This window comes from Lichenostomus cassidix, chromosome 7, assembly GCF_008360975.1.
Source record: "Lichenostomus cassidix isolate B80296 chromosome 7, HeHo_3.0, whole genome shotgun sequence".
In the NCBI taxonomy this organism is placed as follows: domain Eukaryota; kingdom Metazoa; phylum Chordata; class Aves; order Passeriformes; family Meliphagidae; genus Lichenostomus; species Lichenostomus cassidix.
Window position 1 is genome coordinate 5,499,898 of NC_139488.1, and position 17,214 is coordinate 5,517,111.

The 17,214-nt window shown below is 38.1% G+C and overlaps 1 protein-coding gene across 3 annotated transcripts in view; it reads left to right on the forward strand.

The window, feature by feature from the left end:
* ZNF804A (zinc finger protein 804A) overlaps positions 1–17,214 on the forward strand; it is a 361,702-nt gene that overhangs the window by 139,850 nt on the left and 204,638 nt on the right. For all 3 annotated transcript variants that reach the window (XM_085065957.1, XM_085065958.1, XM_085065960.1), the window contains exons 3-4: positions 13,597–13,635; positions 15,559–15,641. In XM_085065957.1, the coding sequence (XP_084922083.1) occupies positions 13,597–13,635; positions 15,559–15,641 (122 nt within the window). The remainder of the gene's footprint in view (positions 1–13,596; positions 13,636–15,558; positions 15,642–17,214) is intronic.

Here is a 17,214-nt window from a genome sequence, read left to right on the forward strand (position 1 = left end):
AACTAAGATAGAAAAATTTGAATAAAACAAGCGTGAACATAACAGAATAATAGGCTATTAAATTTTCAAGAAGACAATAGGTATTTAAATTAAGGAGACATCAAAAATCTGCATATAAAAATGTTTCGCTTAAAGACTACAACATCTAACAAGATGAGACAAGCAAGAACTCATCAACAGAGGGAGGCTCTAATTGGAATGGCACAGAAAGGAAGACAAAGAAAACTGACTTTTCAGCCTCACTTGCTTTTTTTAGGGAACGAAATTTGTCAAGAAACCTAGGAGAAATCTCATTCTGCTGTTTACTGCCCTATCATCAAGGTAACAGAACAAAACGTGTTAAAAAGAAAAAAAGGCATTAAAGAAATTCTGTAAAAAGAAATAGCAATCTGGGATAGATGGAAATGCTCCCTGTGAGTCAAATTAAGCCTCAGAGCAGTAAAATACTCTCTTACGTGTTATCTTCATTAGCAACTATTCTGCATCCTATTTAGTGACTATTTCTGTGAGTGGCAGAACGCATGACGCTTGATTTTCTCCAGTGCCATCTGTCGTGGGGAATGTCTAATAATGGTTTAATCTGCTCTGTAAACACTTCTTCTGTGGGAGTATTAATCTGCCTCTCTCCTTGGTCGTTTCATGCCACCTCTTCTGACAAACCTGGGAGCTTTACGTCTCTGGAGCTCCTGCAGTTCTGTGAAATAGGGTCGACCATGAGTCTCAGGTGTGGATGGGAAGTTTGGTGTTTGGAGAGATACAGGGTGGAGAATGATGGATAATGGGAATTTATAAATTTGGTTTCGTTAAGAAGGGAATTCTGACCTGGACCAGTGGAAAAGGGTCCGGGGATGATGGTCAGTGAGTTGGACTTCATGATTCTTGTGGTTCCCTTCCAAATGAGTATATTCTGATTCTCCTAGGTAACTGTAAGGTGAGGATCAGTCTCTTTTCCCAAGTAACGAGTGACAGGATGAGAGAAAAGGCTCTCAAGTTGTGCCAGGGGATGTTTAGGTCAGATATTAGGAAAAATTTCTTCACAGAAAATGGTTTTCTAGCCCTGGACCAGGCTGCCCAGGGAAGCTGTTGAAGCAGTATTTCTGGAGGCATTTAAACATTCAGATGTGGCACTTGGGGACATGGTTTAGTGGTGGACTTGACAGTGCTGGGCTAGCAGCTGGACTCAGTGATCCTAAAGGTCCAACCTTACTGATTCAATGGTTTCATAGAGCAATTCCATTAGCTCAAGTGTGGTGGTGTTAAGCCTCATTTACATGAGCATTGTTGACAGAAGACAGCACTCTGTACCTCATCTGAAAATATAATTGCTCTATGCATTTAGAGTTTGATCAAATCCCTGTGGAGTCAGGGAAAAACCTCCCAGAGATTCCAAGTTTTGGGCCCTCGTTAGAGACTTGCATTTCATTCTGAGCTACAGATAAATAGCCTTAACAGCAACAATCAAGCAATGCTGGTCCTGTTTAGAAGATGAATTTGCTGGGCAAGAGAAATGGAAGTTTATGAGAGAGGTACTGTAATCTAAAGGATAAACCATTGTTTTCTCAACAGCAATAGTTATCTCAGTAGACTGCACTTTTATCACTGAATAACAAACCCTATTTAAATCTCTGCTCAGAGTTGGCTGCCACTAAAATACTTGTAATGCTTTGAGCAGGTAGGAAAACATGTTCATTAAGGTCAAGGATCAGAGTCTTCTCTTTGGTAGGGAAATCTCCATCAAGTGAATGTCTCTATTATGATAAAATAAGGAAGTAAACTACAAGGAGGTCATTGACTGTAAGAAGCAATTTTCTAGCTCTTATTGCCTCTGAAACTCTACAGTGTAATTCACAAACAAAAGCATAAATCAACAGCAACCTTTTCCAGCAGGTTAGCAGAATGGGGAGAGATGAAGCCACATAACACAGGATATTACATTGCCATGACCAATTTTCTATAATCATTCCTAAAAGAAAGCAGAACATCTCTTCTTTACAATTACAAAGATATTTTGCAAAATCCTGCATATTTTAGCAGTGTTTCAGAGCATCCAGTATAATAACTCTTTTCTGCTGTAAAAAGTATGAGCAAGCAAACAAACAAATGCAAGTGCTCATATATATTCCCCTGCCACGCCAATGAATTTTCCTATCACATGCATGACTGCTCCCTATTCTGGCACTTACTTTATCACAACATTTACAAAACCTTCCAGGCCACGAACAAGTAGTTTCAAGAAAAGTGTGTGGAGGCTGCCATGTCTCATAAATACAACTCATTTTCTTTCATCTCTTGATAGTATATATGCTCAACTCGAACAATTCTGTGGACTCAGCTGTTGTGAATATTTATAATTTGTATGGGTTTGTATTTCCCATCGTCTCCCACAGTAAAAATTATCTCAGTGTTTTGATGCTTCTTCAGAGAGAAGTGCTGCTGACAGTCCTCACAGGCATATATTGTTTGTAATTAAGCTGAATTAAAAAGTAGAATCATGACTTTCTGAACATGTATTTTAACTTTGAAAAATTGTTATCTTAATTTCAGGGGTTTCTAATGTGTTGAAACTAAGTCAGGATGTCAGTGGTCCAAGCTGCTCACACAGGTGCCTTCACTTCTTCCAGATTTTTCACAAATGCTCCAGTTTGTGGATCATGTGCAGTTTTATAACGATACCTACAGTGGCTGCTGGACTGAAATTTAAAATGAGGGTATAAATTGAAGGTTTGGGGTAATTAGTCAAAAAGGAAAAGCTTTATGCCCAGGGCAGAAACCTGTGCTGTTTTGGTGGAGCTTCCTAGAAAATTAAGGAATCTTTTTGTGTGTGTATATACATGTAAATTTATAATTAATTCATAAACTGTGCTGCCAAAATGTCAGAAATAAAAATTGGCACTTGAGAAGCTATCAGTGAAGGAGAAATTAAAATGGAAAATAGAATATAGCGTGTAAATATATTCAGTAGCAGAATCATAGAAAAAAATCTACTCCCATATCTTGAAATTAAACTGTATGTACCCTTTGAATTCAATTTAAGGAACTCATAGTGTGTGTAAGGATATTCATAATTAACTTTACCTTTCAGCTGGTGCAATAAGTTACTTCTAGCTGAATATATAATTCTGTTCAATGCCAACACTGAAGCTAGCCATTTTTACCTGGCAGGAAACTCGATAATACAAACCCCCAAAATATACAGAGCAAACAATGGGTATTAAGTCACTGTTTCAGTAAGGTGGTTGAAAACCAAATTTCAGCTGTGTGGAGTTGATGCCCTGCCAGGGCTGCTAACAGTCACAACCTGAAGGATCTGGCAGTGAGAAACATCCCTGTGACATCAACAGCACATCCAAGGAAGGTTTGCTGCTGTCCTACCTGTTGTTTATAAAGAATATTTAATACTCTAGAGAGAAAGCAACACAATGATCTGGATTAACCTGTATGGCAGTGAGTGCCTCACCTGAGTCCTGCTGTGCTCCTTTAGGCACAGACAGGAGGATGAGGACATGAGATCTGTGCTGTTCTTCCCTCTGTGCCAGCACTGCTCTCTTTCTACGTGGTCTCCAAATGTTTTGTTCATCCCACGGAGCACTCCTGTTTTCCCCATCTGCTTCAATCGTCATTCAAATCACAATTAAATTCAGAATTAAGTATCTTGCACACAAAGTGGAGTAGCTAAGCATGAGCATCTTTGCCATGCTGTGTCCTCACAGCACTTACAATTATAAATAGTGGTGCTCAAGTAAGTAAGCTAAGAAGAAATAAGTGTTTCCTTCCCATTCCATGCATTTTGCTTTCTCCTTTCTGATGCCCAAAACTTTGAGAAGGACATTTTCCCTGTAAGACATTGAATTGGATGAATCTGTAAAAGTTCACTTTTTTGAATCTTTGTTACTCTTTAAGAACCATTTCAAAAAAGAAGAGATATATATTTTTTCATTTTCAGTATAGCTATTCTAGGAAAACAGTTCAGAATATTTCACCTGTGAAATTAAAGTACAGGAAATAACTAATATCAGCAAAATACTGAGAGCAATTTTGTTGTTTGACTAAGGGACAAAATAGGAAAATTGCAACAAAACCTCAGACAAACCCATTTCTTTGATATTTGTGATGTAGTTTTATAAGGTAGGGATTGGAAACCAACAACTTTTGGAGGATGTACAATAATTTTTTCTTTTTTTCTGAAGTAATCTTAAACTCAGTCATCTGTGTCTGGGTAAAACCTTTCTAAATGAAAGGTGATGAAACACAAAACGAGCAAATATTAACAGGCAGACAAAAGCTTATAAATGGAAATGATGACAGCTTTTTTTCTTGTAAATATGCTGATTTCTCATGTAATTATAGCAATAATCTATATTTTAGAGATGCTTTGTCTTATGTCTTATCTATTTGCATTTTAAAGGTGTTTTGTTATGATATTCTCTCCGTGCAGCTCTCTGCACCTCATCAGTGCTTTTGTAATGGTCCAGGTGAGGTTCACCTCACTGATTTAAAAGTGATATTTCTTAAATAATTTCAAAATTGAATTTCTTTGTGTATAAATAGATGGGCATTGCCAGCAGGACCCCTGTTTTCAGCTGAGAATCCCTGCTTATAAATTATCCCAAGTCTGCAGAGCAATGAGGCCATTTCTATGGAAATAAGTGAGCTGCTGTTCTTCTGCTGGCTCTCCAGCAATCCTTGAACTGCATTTCACATTGTGAGAAGTGCTTTGTGAATCAGATCAGAAGCACAATCCAGACACTGGTGATTTCCAGCTTCCTTTGATAAATATGACTCTAAACTTGAAGGTGGTGAAAGAGCCAAGAGGTGCAAGACAGAGGAGGTGTGAGTGAGGATAATGCCAGGGGAATTGGATGCCATTGTAGATAACTGTCTCTCCTCCTCTGGTCATCAACACAGCAGAGACCTTTATCAAAGGACAGTGAGCTCAAATGTCTTTCCTTTCATAAAGGGAGATGCCTTTCTACTTTTGGATGATGATGTTTCAGTGAATCTAATAAATTGCAACCATTAGCAGGTACTTACCCAACTAAGAAAACTACTTGTCCTAATTTCCCTAGATAATGAAAATTGCTGAGAGATAGGCAACATGCTGATTCCTAAAAAAATATGGTTGACTCTCAAGCAACTTTCTTAGCAAATGCAAGTAAGTTCAGGCAGAAATAGCAAATATTTCTGGTGTGTTGTCTCCAGTGAGTAGCAATAATTGCAACAAATCCGTGACAGAACTTTAGCTTGTTTTCAATAATTTTGAGCTTCACCATCTACTAAATAAAGGTTAGATTTTGGGTAGGGATGTCCTAGAGTGATAAATCTGTAAATGGTTAATTTGAAACTCATTTCTAACAAAGGACTGCTAAGAATGGGTGACACTGTTCCCCCAGCTACCATTGAATAACATAACTGATATTAGCAACTTTCTCCATCATAAACTGATGGGAAATTAGATAAAACATTTCATACAGAAAAAAAATCCTGTTGCCTATATATACATCCACCCACTCCTTTCTATGTGTCAGTGACAGTTTTTGTTATTTTATTTTGAATTGCTCAGTACTGTTTTTTGATCTTAAAATCACTCTTCTTTCAGTCTTGTAAATTATTAAAAATTTCCTCATGATTAGAGGGAACACATTTGAAAAGCAAATTTGAGAGAATAAAAAGAAATAAATACAAAGAACTGTTTTTGAACCTCAACATTGTGAAGGTGAAGGGATTTTTTTTCTGTGGACTGAATTACATTGTAACTCAGGTTTTTACTGTAATATCTTCCATATATTTTCAAATGAGTGAGGATTGGGGGAGGGGAGAATATAAAACAAAAGATGGAAGTGGATGAATATATCTTGATTTATTAATTATAATTTGCCAGTAAAAAAACTATTGGATTGGCTACCTTAGCTGGCTGTGGTTGAACAAAGATTTACCGTAATATAGAAAAGTTGCAGTTCTGCTCCCCTTTGTAATTAGGGGCACTTGGAGTTCTTGAAAGAATTTAGGGTCATTCTGTTTGCTGGGTAGGAATTTGGGATTTTGAACTGCTGGTGTGTGGATTGCTCCTCACACTCTTTTCCATAAATGAAGATCATTGGATATTACAGGTTTTCCTTTGGCTATTATAGCTTTTCCTTTGCCAGGGAAGGAGCTGCTCGAACTCTCACACCAGGTATTCTAGGAGAAAAAAGTGAATTGCAGACTGGAGGTGTAAGGAAAAGGGAAAAAGGAAGAGGGAATGATATTCTGATCCTGCCCTGGTAAAACTGACACTATATTTATCCCACGGAGTTCCCTAGCTCCAGGGAGGAGAAGGCATGTTACTCACTTGTATACAGACATCTGTCACAGGTATTCATCTTGAACTTTGCCCACCTGCTTATCACTGCATCAGGATGAAATATTGGGCAGTGGCTTTTCTTCTGAACAAGAGGAAAATGAAAAAAAAAAAACCAACCCAAAACCAACCAAAGGCAAGAACAGAAATAGAATACAAGTGGAGATTTTTCTTACTGTGTGAGCTCTGTCTTTTCTTGATGTCTCCCATCTCTCCCCCAGAAAAGGCAATTTGGAATGGAGTGTATAAAAAAGCTGCTTTAAGGAGCCTTCACAAATTGTGCAGTGCATTTATTTATACACATTTCACCCTGACTCATTACACATCATCATGAGGCTCCCCAGGCTACGCATAAAAAGAAGAGCAGGCATAAATCAAACCGGATGCAACTCTTCCCTTCAATGATTTTCACATTCCACCTCACCCACCCCCACCCCATAATGGACAAAGAGAACATATTTTTTTCCTAATCACTCACAGAAGGAATACCATTCCTTATATTATCGTTCTTGTTATCCAATTGTAATGATAATCCTCATTGCTTATGTATTTTAAAGCAGGATATAATTATGGTGATATAAGCCCCATTATTTTTGCCATTTTTCATCAAATCTCTTTAGAATTTATCTTTCTAGCAAGTAGTTGATATTAAAATTTTCTGTCAACTTTTAAGATGAAAAGTTGCTGCTAAACAATTCTTGAGTGCTTCATCCTTCTGATTTCCCTCTATCTATGGGAAAAAAATCCAGTCTTTAAAGCATGCAACCCAAATGTATCTCTTTTCCTTTTCTGAGGGGAGAGTATACAGAAAATAAATTCTCCTTGAATAGTCTATTGAAATCAGAATTTAATTCAAAGTCTTCTGAGGAGTTTTTTTTCTGCAATCTGTATCTTCAGTAATTTTAACAAATTCCCTGTGGGTGGTATTCTTTCTGCCTCATTTTAGGCTTGTCTCCTGAAACAATCTGTCTAGACTCTCTTATGCTCAATGAAGTGAGAGAGGTTTCCCTGGAGGATGAAGCACATGGTACCTAAGTGAGGGTTCTGCTCTGAATTTCCCTCATCAGTACAAGACCTTGTCTCAGTTCCCTATTGCGAATTGATGACTGAGTACCTTTTAGTCAAATTTTTTGTCCTTTTGTGTTGAGACTTTGGTTGTGTTTGTTGCTTAGTTCAGTTTTATTTCCTAACAGAGATGCTGATTTTTTGATATTCAAAATATATCTTGGAAAGGCTCTGCCCCTTCAAGCCAAGAAGTCAGGGAATCCCCCATGGTCTGTATAGTTCACTAATACCTGACAATGTGCTTTCAAAGGGCTGAGAAAGCGAGGGTGAGGTGTTCCTGGGCAAAATTTGAGTAACAAAGCAGTTTTTGGAAAATGACAAAGTAAATAGTTTTGATATGAGAGAGAAATGTCTAGCAAGGGCATGAAAGGGATCACTGGATAGAGCAGTAAGCAGGATGCTGCTGCTGGGCTTCATCCAAGGCAGACTGAAGTTCATTATCCTTTTTTTTCCCCTTTTTTTCCTGGTGTTGCTCAGTCTCAGTGCAGGAGAAAGTGAAGATTTAGTGAAAATGACAGGTGAGGCTGAGGGGAGGGAAGGTCCTCTCTCAGCTCCACTAACTGATGAGTTGAGTCACCACGAGTTAAGATTCAGCTTTATCATTTCAAAGGAATTATGTGAGCAGAGAGGAGGGGCAGAAGTGATCAGAGACATCCTTTCCCCCAAACCCACTGTAATTGTCTTTTGCTAAAAGAAAGAGTTCTTTCCTGCATAGACATCTCTCAGGACTTGTCTTAGGGCATGTTTGCTCAACAGCTTATAGATTATGCCAGAGTGCTCCCAGCACACATTTTAGATGTCAGAGGAGGTGAGAATTGAATCTCACTGGTGTTCAGGTTGGTAAAAATCATCCAAAATTGTAAATATTAATTAACACTGTTCTTCACCCAGTGGATCCTCAGCCTGTATAGATCAGGAGGATTATTTTTTTTTTCTTATCTCCAAAGACTATTACAAGAAGGATTCTTTTTAATGCTGTTTTGTGGTGGGACTTTGAAAATTTGTATAATTCTACTTGATCAATGCTGATCTCAGTACTAAGTGTTTTACATTTTTTCCATCTGGTTTTTGTTTTTTTTTATTTTTTAGGTAAAAATAACTAAGCACTTCTTTCCAAATGGAGTGTGGCATTTATTTAAACTCTTTGGGTCAAAGTTGATTATTTTTAATATAAAAATCTGTACATTGCTATATCTAGCAATTTTGAACAAAGTTAGAAACTATAAATTACAACTCTAGCAATTTAAAATGTTACAGTAGAATATAAAACACGAGCAGATGATCAAAGCCTGCAGTTGTAAGGACTTTCATCTTCCTACCAATAAAAATCATCAGCTTAGGTAATGACAAAAAGAGGTTCTTCAGGTTTTATGCACTACATTCACCTCTCCTTTCATTTTTTTCCTCTTATGATGGCATGATTTTAAAAAAAAATGAAGTGTATTGTAGTTGGAATAATGTATGAAGTGTATGAAGTTGGAATAATGGTTAACAATTGCCTATTTCAGTTGTCCTGCACCATCAAATGACTGAAAAATTTTGGAGGAGGGTTCAAAAACCAGGCTTTTTCTTTTGCTCCCAACTTGGCTGGCTATTAAGACAGATTGCTTCTTTTTGAAGCTGTGTCATATACTGACTGTCTCTTTGGTCTCTTTTTTGAAAGAATAAATGCACTCCAAAAGGACTTAGTGCCAGGAGGGAGAGTGCTCCTCTCGACAGCTCCTTGAGCAGTCAGCTGGGGGAAAGTTCCTCATCCTGATGCTAATTCTGCTCACAGAGGCTCAGTGAGTGAGTTTCCAGCCCCATGTGAATTTTCAGACAATAAAGGCCAAAGGAACAGACTTCTGCACCTAAATTTGGTGAGTTGAAGGTTGTACAGGGAAACTTCCATGAGAATAATTTGGTTAACATTTCCAACCAACAATTCCAGTCCACTGATTCAGGTCACCATTCTTGGAGAGGCACCATCTCATTTTTCAGCACTGTTTCCACAGTTGAACAGGGTTGAGCCTCAGTCTGTAATAAATCTGTATAATTTAAATAAGAACTTTGATTATTTTAGATTAGAAGGGCACTTTTTAAAAAATTGCAGGTTATATATAAATACAAAAGTATGACTTATATGGGAAAAAATCAGAATAAACAGACATTATAAAGAGTTAAACCTAGCTAACTGAGGATTCAGACAAATTTTGCTGGAGAAGGCTTTCTGGAAACTCTGTTATTTTAACTGGAGAGATCTCTTACAGCATCCAGTTCTTGTCCTAAGTTAAATCATTTTAGGTCCCATCATTTTTAGTCTTGTACTCTTCACTGCATTGGTCACTCCTGCTCTGGTTGACAAAATTCTGTAAAGTCTTAACCATGATAAATATCTAATGTTCAGTTAAAAACAAAGCACCCCACCCCACAGTGCTTTGAAGTAAATTTAATGTTTTCAAGAATAATCTGGCATACTTTTGTATGATAAGAATAGTAGAACTAATTTCTTCATAAAAATACTGTTTGTGGAGATCAGCATTTGTAGGAAGAAAAAGTAGGTGATTTTTAAAGGCTGAAATCAGATCCTATTAATCTATTGAACTCAGGTTTAATAAACTCAGGTACAACATGTGGGTGGATTTATGCTACTTGTGTTAAAGTGATAAATATGAGTATTGCAATTACTAGACAAATTGTTTGCATATATATGTTGTTCTCTATTAAATATGTGACACAGGACTCTTGTCCTAATTCTACAAGTTTCTCAATTTTATTGAATTAATAACAAATTCTCCCAATTTCAGAATACCAAATACTTCAGCAATTTAAACTGAACCATATACAAATCCTGTGTCCATAATTTGCTTTGGGCTAGGCACTGAACAAAATTTTAACCTTTCACTAAACTTTTTTGAAAACCTGCAGCTCAGTCATATAAAGAACTTATTCAGCTGGCGTTAAATATTTTTTTTCTTTGCAAGATTAGCTACTAATTTTCTTCTGTCGTCTTGACAGTATCTTTGAAGGAAATCACTTTTTACAGAGGTTTATTTCTCATCTTCCCATCCATACTGGCATAACAAAGCCACATAACACCATCTTTTCACACTATTTAAAAGCCAATGAGGTTGTTTCCTCCCTCTGTGTGATCTGCTCTGTTGCTATGAAGAAGAAATAGTTGATATTTCCCTGATTTTTCAGTGGTAAATCATGATCTATATTGATCAGTAGCTAGTGAGCTGTTAGCCCAACAGTGAAGTTATTTCTTCATTTTAGTCTGGCTCAAGGAAGGGGAAAAACTTCCAAATATTTGGTGTTTCTTTAGAAACATTTGGAAATCTGCTTGGGAAGTTGGCACCAAATTTCATTTGCTAACATTACAGGTAGAGGAGGAAATTGTGCTTGAAAGTGTCAAGAAAACAGAAGTTTAATTAGAATATCTTTTTTATGGCTGTTGAAATTTAACTTATTGAAACAGCCAATCACTGCTGCAAGTAATAGTGCCTGGAAGAGATTTTCTGTTTTCTTTCCATCAGTAACTGCTGCAAAGCTGACTGGAAATGAAAAACTTTCACTAATTCTTTTATTAATGTGGGTTGAAATTCCAAAGAGCTGTATTTCAAGCATAAGGGTATCCATCTTCTCCTTCATAAAAAAAAAAAATTCCTTAAAGGTGCCATTGGGAATCTTCATGGGGATACATATGTATCTACATATGGATAATAGATGTTTTCAGAGAATAGTGTTTGAGCTGCATCACATCATAAGAAGTCACCAATTTTCCCAAAATCCCCACTTCACAGAATTTCTGAGAGTGAACAGTGGGCTGGAGATCTCTTGATCCAACATCTCTTGATCCAACATCTCTTCAGTCCAATAGTTTTTTTGGCAGGGTCTGGTCTAAAAAGCAAGTCATTAAGATTAACTATTATTTAACTTTGTTGTCCTCTTAAAGTATCTCAAACAGCAGGAACAATATTATATGCACTGTCAAAAAGTTATAAATAAGCAAATGTTTAAATTACATAAAGGTTGAAATGTTTAAATTACAGAAAGGTTGAAAAATAGCGGTAATCCAAGTTGTTAGCCAATAATGAAAAAATAGCAAACATCAGTATAACTGAATCATCAGCTAAAATCTTACTGTGTTTATCCATGCCTACGACAAAGAAGTGGATAAGAAATAACAAATAAATTAAACAACCCCAGACATGCTTTTCGGGAAACCAGAAATACATGTTCCAGGAGCTTCTCCTAGCCCAGACCCCCAGTGCAACAAGATGGTTTTTTTCCTTTAATTGAATTCCTCTCTCAATCTGGTTGGAGTTTTGAACTGCTATTTAAAAGACTTGTCTCCAGGGAAACAAGATCTATGTGGGACTGAGAGACTCTGACTGACAAATTGCAGTGTGGTGGTAGTCAGGAGAAGTGACTCTGGAAAAATGACACTGGGCTTCCACATTTTTCCTGCTCTGGGGCTTTCAGCTCCAGCTGGCTCAGCTGACAAGTCAGGCAGTGATTTTTCTAGCTGTTTGGGATCAGCATGGGAACAGAGAATTGAGCTCTGCAGGACAACAAATTATTTATTCATTTTAATTTTGTATATCTAAGTGCCTTACAGGTTTTTGTAAAAATAAATATTTAGGCCAGAAATATTACTTTTGGATTGGAATGGCCTGAGGGTTTTTATGGTCAAGCAGGATCTCGTTCCCCTGCCTTGGGTCAGTCAGAAGCTGCTTGAAAATGTGAGCTGGACAGGAGAACTTCACCTTCATGCTTGAGGAGTGGGCAGAGGAACTCGACCTTTGCTGTAGAGCTCTGCTGGGTGTTTTTCATACTGACCTCAGCTCAATAAGTGTGCTGGGCCAGGGGACAAAGAGACTGAATTAATATTAAACTCGTGTTGATTCTCTGCAGACAGAAATGGAAGAGGTTGAGAAGTTGCCCTCTGTGTTGAGGGCAGGTGAAGTGCAGCTTTGGGCACTGGCTGAGCTCTCCTCATGCACAGAGAGAAGGGTTGGGGTACCCTGACTGCCTGTGCAGTGACAGCTGGCTCCTGGAAAATATAATACCTACTAAATAGAGCACCTTTTAATGCTCAGGTTGGGTGAAACTTAATTGTACTTAACCATTTGAAGCCAGGAAGCAAAGATTTTAATCAAATTCCATGGGTTTTCTTTGTTCTATAAACCAGTAGCATCATATTAATGATAGCAATTCCATGTCTCTTTTTTTTTTAGGTCATCTTGAAATCTATTAACATAAACCCCTTTTTGTTTTATTTTTCAATCAAGCATCATCAGACATTTTGTATTTTAAATTTCTTCACATAAGCATACCATTATTCTAAAATGATCCTTTCTGCAGATGAGTGTTGCACTAAAATTTCCTCTGATTATTACTTTTGACATCAGTACTTTATTGAATTAGCTGTTTCCAATTTAATTATACTTGCTTCATTGTCTAGGTCACCTTTTAAACAAATTCATATCAGTATGAAATTGCTGTTATTACTGAATTGGACTGTGATGGCTTTATGCTCATGAAAAGAATTTCTATTTTTTGTTCACATTTGGAAAAGTTGAGTTAACAGTAGTTTATTAAAATGGTTAGGAATGTATTATTTCTTCTAGTAAAAGCAAATCTAAATAATGTTTGCTTGTTTAGTTTAAAAAAAACCATATGGCAAACAGTATTCGAATTAAGAAATCCTCAGTTTAATTACTGTTCATTTAAGAAAGTGAAAAGGTAAAGTCATAAATTTTTCTATTTATTTCTGAGAAATCCAGGGCAGAAGGTGTTGAATTATCCAGTTGATGTTTGAGCCTCCAAGCCTTCCTGCTAGACTTGGATGAAAATGTTTAGTCACAGTTGTTTTAAGATTAGGTTTTAAACTCAAATTTTGCATGACAAATAATGGCCATAAATAGCTGAACCAAAATGTAGGCAGACAGGTTCAAAAATATATTTGATAGAACTGTAATGACAACATAAATGCTAATTGTAATAAGATCATGTTGGTAAATCAGGTGCCTTATAAACATATTTACAGTCCCATTATCCTCTCAGATTGAGATTTGGTTTCTAATAAGATTGTATAAAAGATATTAACAACTTGTATTAATAAAAATAATGCCATTTATATTAGCAAAACCAACTATTGCTATCACCAGGTGGTCTACTAAATATTTATTTTTTCCTTTCCATTGTAGATTTCATATCAGCAGAGCTTTGGTGCAAACAGAACACAGGTTTGTATTAACACTCCTTTTTCAGCTTGCATGAATTTGCTCAAATACCGCTGTTTATATGACTGTTTTTCTTTCAGCACTTTTCATTGTAATATGTCGATAGTCAGTGTTAAAATTTTAAAGGCTTGGACTTTTTTCATGGCACAAATATATATGAAGGAGTTTATATGTCTACATATTTATGTGGTGATGTACATGTAACATCAAGTTTTGGAGGGCAGAAGTCAAAAAAGTGCTGGCTTTCTGCTGAGCCCCTTTCTGAAGTCAGAAAGATAAAGCAGAAAAAACCTGTTATACAAGAGATTGAAAATGAAAGATAGCTAAAGCCAATGAGCATGGGATGTCACATTACAAGGTGCTGGAGAGACAGGGTGGGGGGGAATGGCTTTCCACTCCCAGAGGGGAAGGTTAGATGGATATTGGGAAAAATCCTTCCCTGTGAGGGTGGGCAGGCCCTGGCACAGGGTGCCCAGAGAAGCTGTGGCTGCCCCTGGATCCCTGGAAGTGTCCAAGGCCAGGTTAGACAGGGCTTGGAGCAACCTGGGACAGTGGAAGGTGTCCCTGCCCATGGCAGGGTGGGGAACAAGATGGTCATCAAAGTCCCTTCCAATCTAGGCCATTCTATGATTCCATTCTTACTGAGATGCTTCTGCATGCTTTTATCCCCCTCAAAGAGGTTATTTTAAACACTGTTTTGGCACATTTATGAGGTACAAAATCTCCTCTGGCTAATGGGATGTCCTTTAGCTCTCTGCAGGTGCATGTTCAGTGCATCTGCAAAATGATGACACATTAATAATCAAAGTGAATGTCAGAGCCTACCTGTCCTTCCCTGTGACTGCACTTCAGCAGTTTGAGGCCCTGTCCTCTCAGGCTTCCTTTCACTGCTTCCCACAGTTATTTATCTGCAGGAGGGTGTGAGCAAGACCTGCTCTGCTTTAAGAAACTCAGTCCAAGTGATTTGGTGGCACCAGGAGTGCTGACTGCTGTGCCAGTGCTCCCAGGGCTGAGTGCTTCTGTGAGAGCAGACAGAGCAGCTGCCCTCAGTCACTGGGCATGGATCACACAAAGCCAGTCCAGAGTGGGGATTTTGGACATGTTCATCCCCATGAGAGATACAGAATAACCTGGCTGCATTAGACTGACCTTCAGCCCAAGGGCTAAGTGCTTACTGTCATTTAGATAAAGCTACATGAACCTGGGCAGAAATTTCCATACTTCCCTATGTCCAAATGCCAATGCTACTGAAAAATGGTTTGGGACTGATGGGCACATTATTGCCCACTTGGTCTTTGGTATTTGCTGTATATCCAATGAGCTGGGAAAACACTTGTTTCTTGTGGAACCATTCTCCATGCTGTCAGAGAGATGAATCTGAGATAACAGAACAAGGAGCTCAGCAGTATTTCTTGTGCTCAGCTTGAAAAAAGAGATGTTGGAAAAACGTCGAAGTGTTTTGCAGGAAACTTTGACGTTTCATAAACAATAATAACAATGTCTTTGAAAATGTGTCTTCTGAATTCATGAGAAAGTTTGAAGAGGGGTGGAAATTTCTTCTAAGGGAAAGAAAAAATAAACCCAGCATTTAATTTACATTGACACAATTCATTTGACAATTCAACCTTAATAATAGACATGGGTATGCTGTTAGGTTATGTTATGCCAAATCATATTTTAAGGAACAAAGCCTTTTCAGTCAGCAGCTGCTGAGGTTTGAGGGAACAAATTAATTTTGGAAACTGTGTGTTAATATTTGTCCAAAGGGAAAGTTGTACAGATCATCTGCTTTCTGGGACATCTAAAAATATTATATGTTATGAATTAGAAGAGAAGTAAACTTCAAAATGTCAAAACCTCACATAGACCAAAAATTCTCCTTGCCAATCAGCTCTCTTCAGTACATATCTTTTGGGTTTTTTGCAGCCAAAGAAAAAACCATTTATCAGCACCCCAAGTCCTTCTGCCAACAGGACTCACATCATCACCATCGAGCAGGAGCTGACCAGGTAAGAGCCAGGAGAGATCCTGCACTTAAAAATCACAGTGGAGACATCTGCAGACACTTCAGAATCTACAAGTCCTGTGCTGGGGATTAGAGAAGTATAAACTTCACATTTGGTGTAAGTAGAGGGCTTCCAGCTGATGTAGCTTCTGCTTAATAGAGCCTGTGCTCTTCATGGGAACAAAGGGACTGGTCTGCCCAGAAAGGCAGAAAATGCACCTGAAACAGCACTGACCTCACAAGGTGAGTGTAGAATTTACCATGAGAAATAGTCTTGGGTCAGTGACACAGCCTGCAGCAAGCTGGAGCACGCAGAGAATGGGATACTTCCTTTTGGACAAGTTTATTTTTATTTTCTTCCTTTAACTTTACTGTGAGAGTGCCAAAATGCTCTAGTAAAAGGCAGACTAGAAAGGAGTTAACTCACAGCAGAAAAATTGCCAGAAAATGTGATAAAATAATGAATATTGAGAATGAAAATAATATAATAATGTGCTTTGTACAATCACATAAGGGTCAGCACTATCAACCTGACTTAACACTGTCCCCAACAAATAAGCTGGTTTATGTTGGATTCCCTCATGTTTGTTCAGATAAATACTGTAATTTCACTGATGAAAATACTTAATAAAAAACATAGCCTTGACTGGATGCCTAGCGTTTCAGGTCTCAGGGAGAGATTTAATAAATGAAGCCCTGCAACTTTTATTTAGTGTCATCAGGTGGTAAATTAACTACAAGTGGGCTTCCCTATTGTTCAATGAATGCAATAAAAGCAGAGGGAGGATTAAAAGCAAGACACTAATTTATATCAGAGTACATGGGCTAAAGAATCAGAGACCCTATCCTTGGTACATAATAATATTCATACAAAGGCAGAACTTATTGAAAATTAAATTTAAATGTAGAGCATATATTTGAATATATGAACAAACTCCTTTATAAATCTATTTGCCATGCCACTAAGACCAACATTATTTCATTGCTTTACTTTTAGAACATTCTTTGTGACTGAAACTAAGAATAAATTTAAGGGGTTTGTGGCTCTTGATCTGACTACCAGTGTTGCGGTTTAAAGGATGTTGCAGCAGACTTTACCCTAGAGCTTCTCTACCCGGCCCAGTTCAGCGCCTCAGTGCTCCAAACCCTCTGTCCCAGGGCTGGACACTGCACTCTCACCGGCCGGGGAGCCATAAGGCTAGCTCTGGTCCGTCTGCTTCCACAACCGGCGGTGATAAAGGAGGCGAGGAGGGTCTGTGCAGTGTGTCCATGGAAGATGTTTATTCGCATGGTGCAGCAGAGGCCAACGACCTCCCCGAGGCAGAGATGCCTCGAGGGCGAAGGCCTCACATGCACAGCCACATGTGGAGCATAGACACACGTGGAGCATAGACAGCAAGATGGCGGAGGGTAAGGGGTTTTATAGGGAAACAGAGAGGGGCAGGGACAGCACACAGCCCCAGTGACCTCTGGGTACAGGGGAGGTACAGGGGCGGAGTTAGGAGTACAGGAACCAATAGGGGAAACCCGAGGGAGTGGCCAGGGCCACGTGGGGTTAGGGTACAGGAACCAATAGG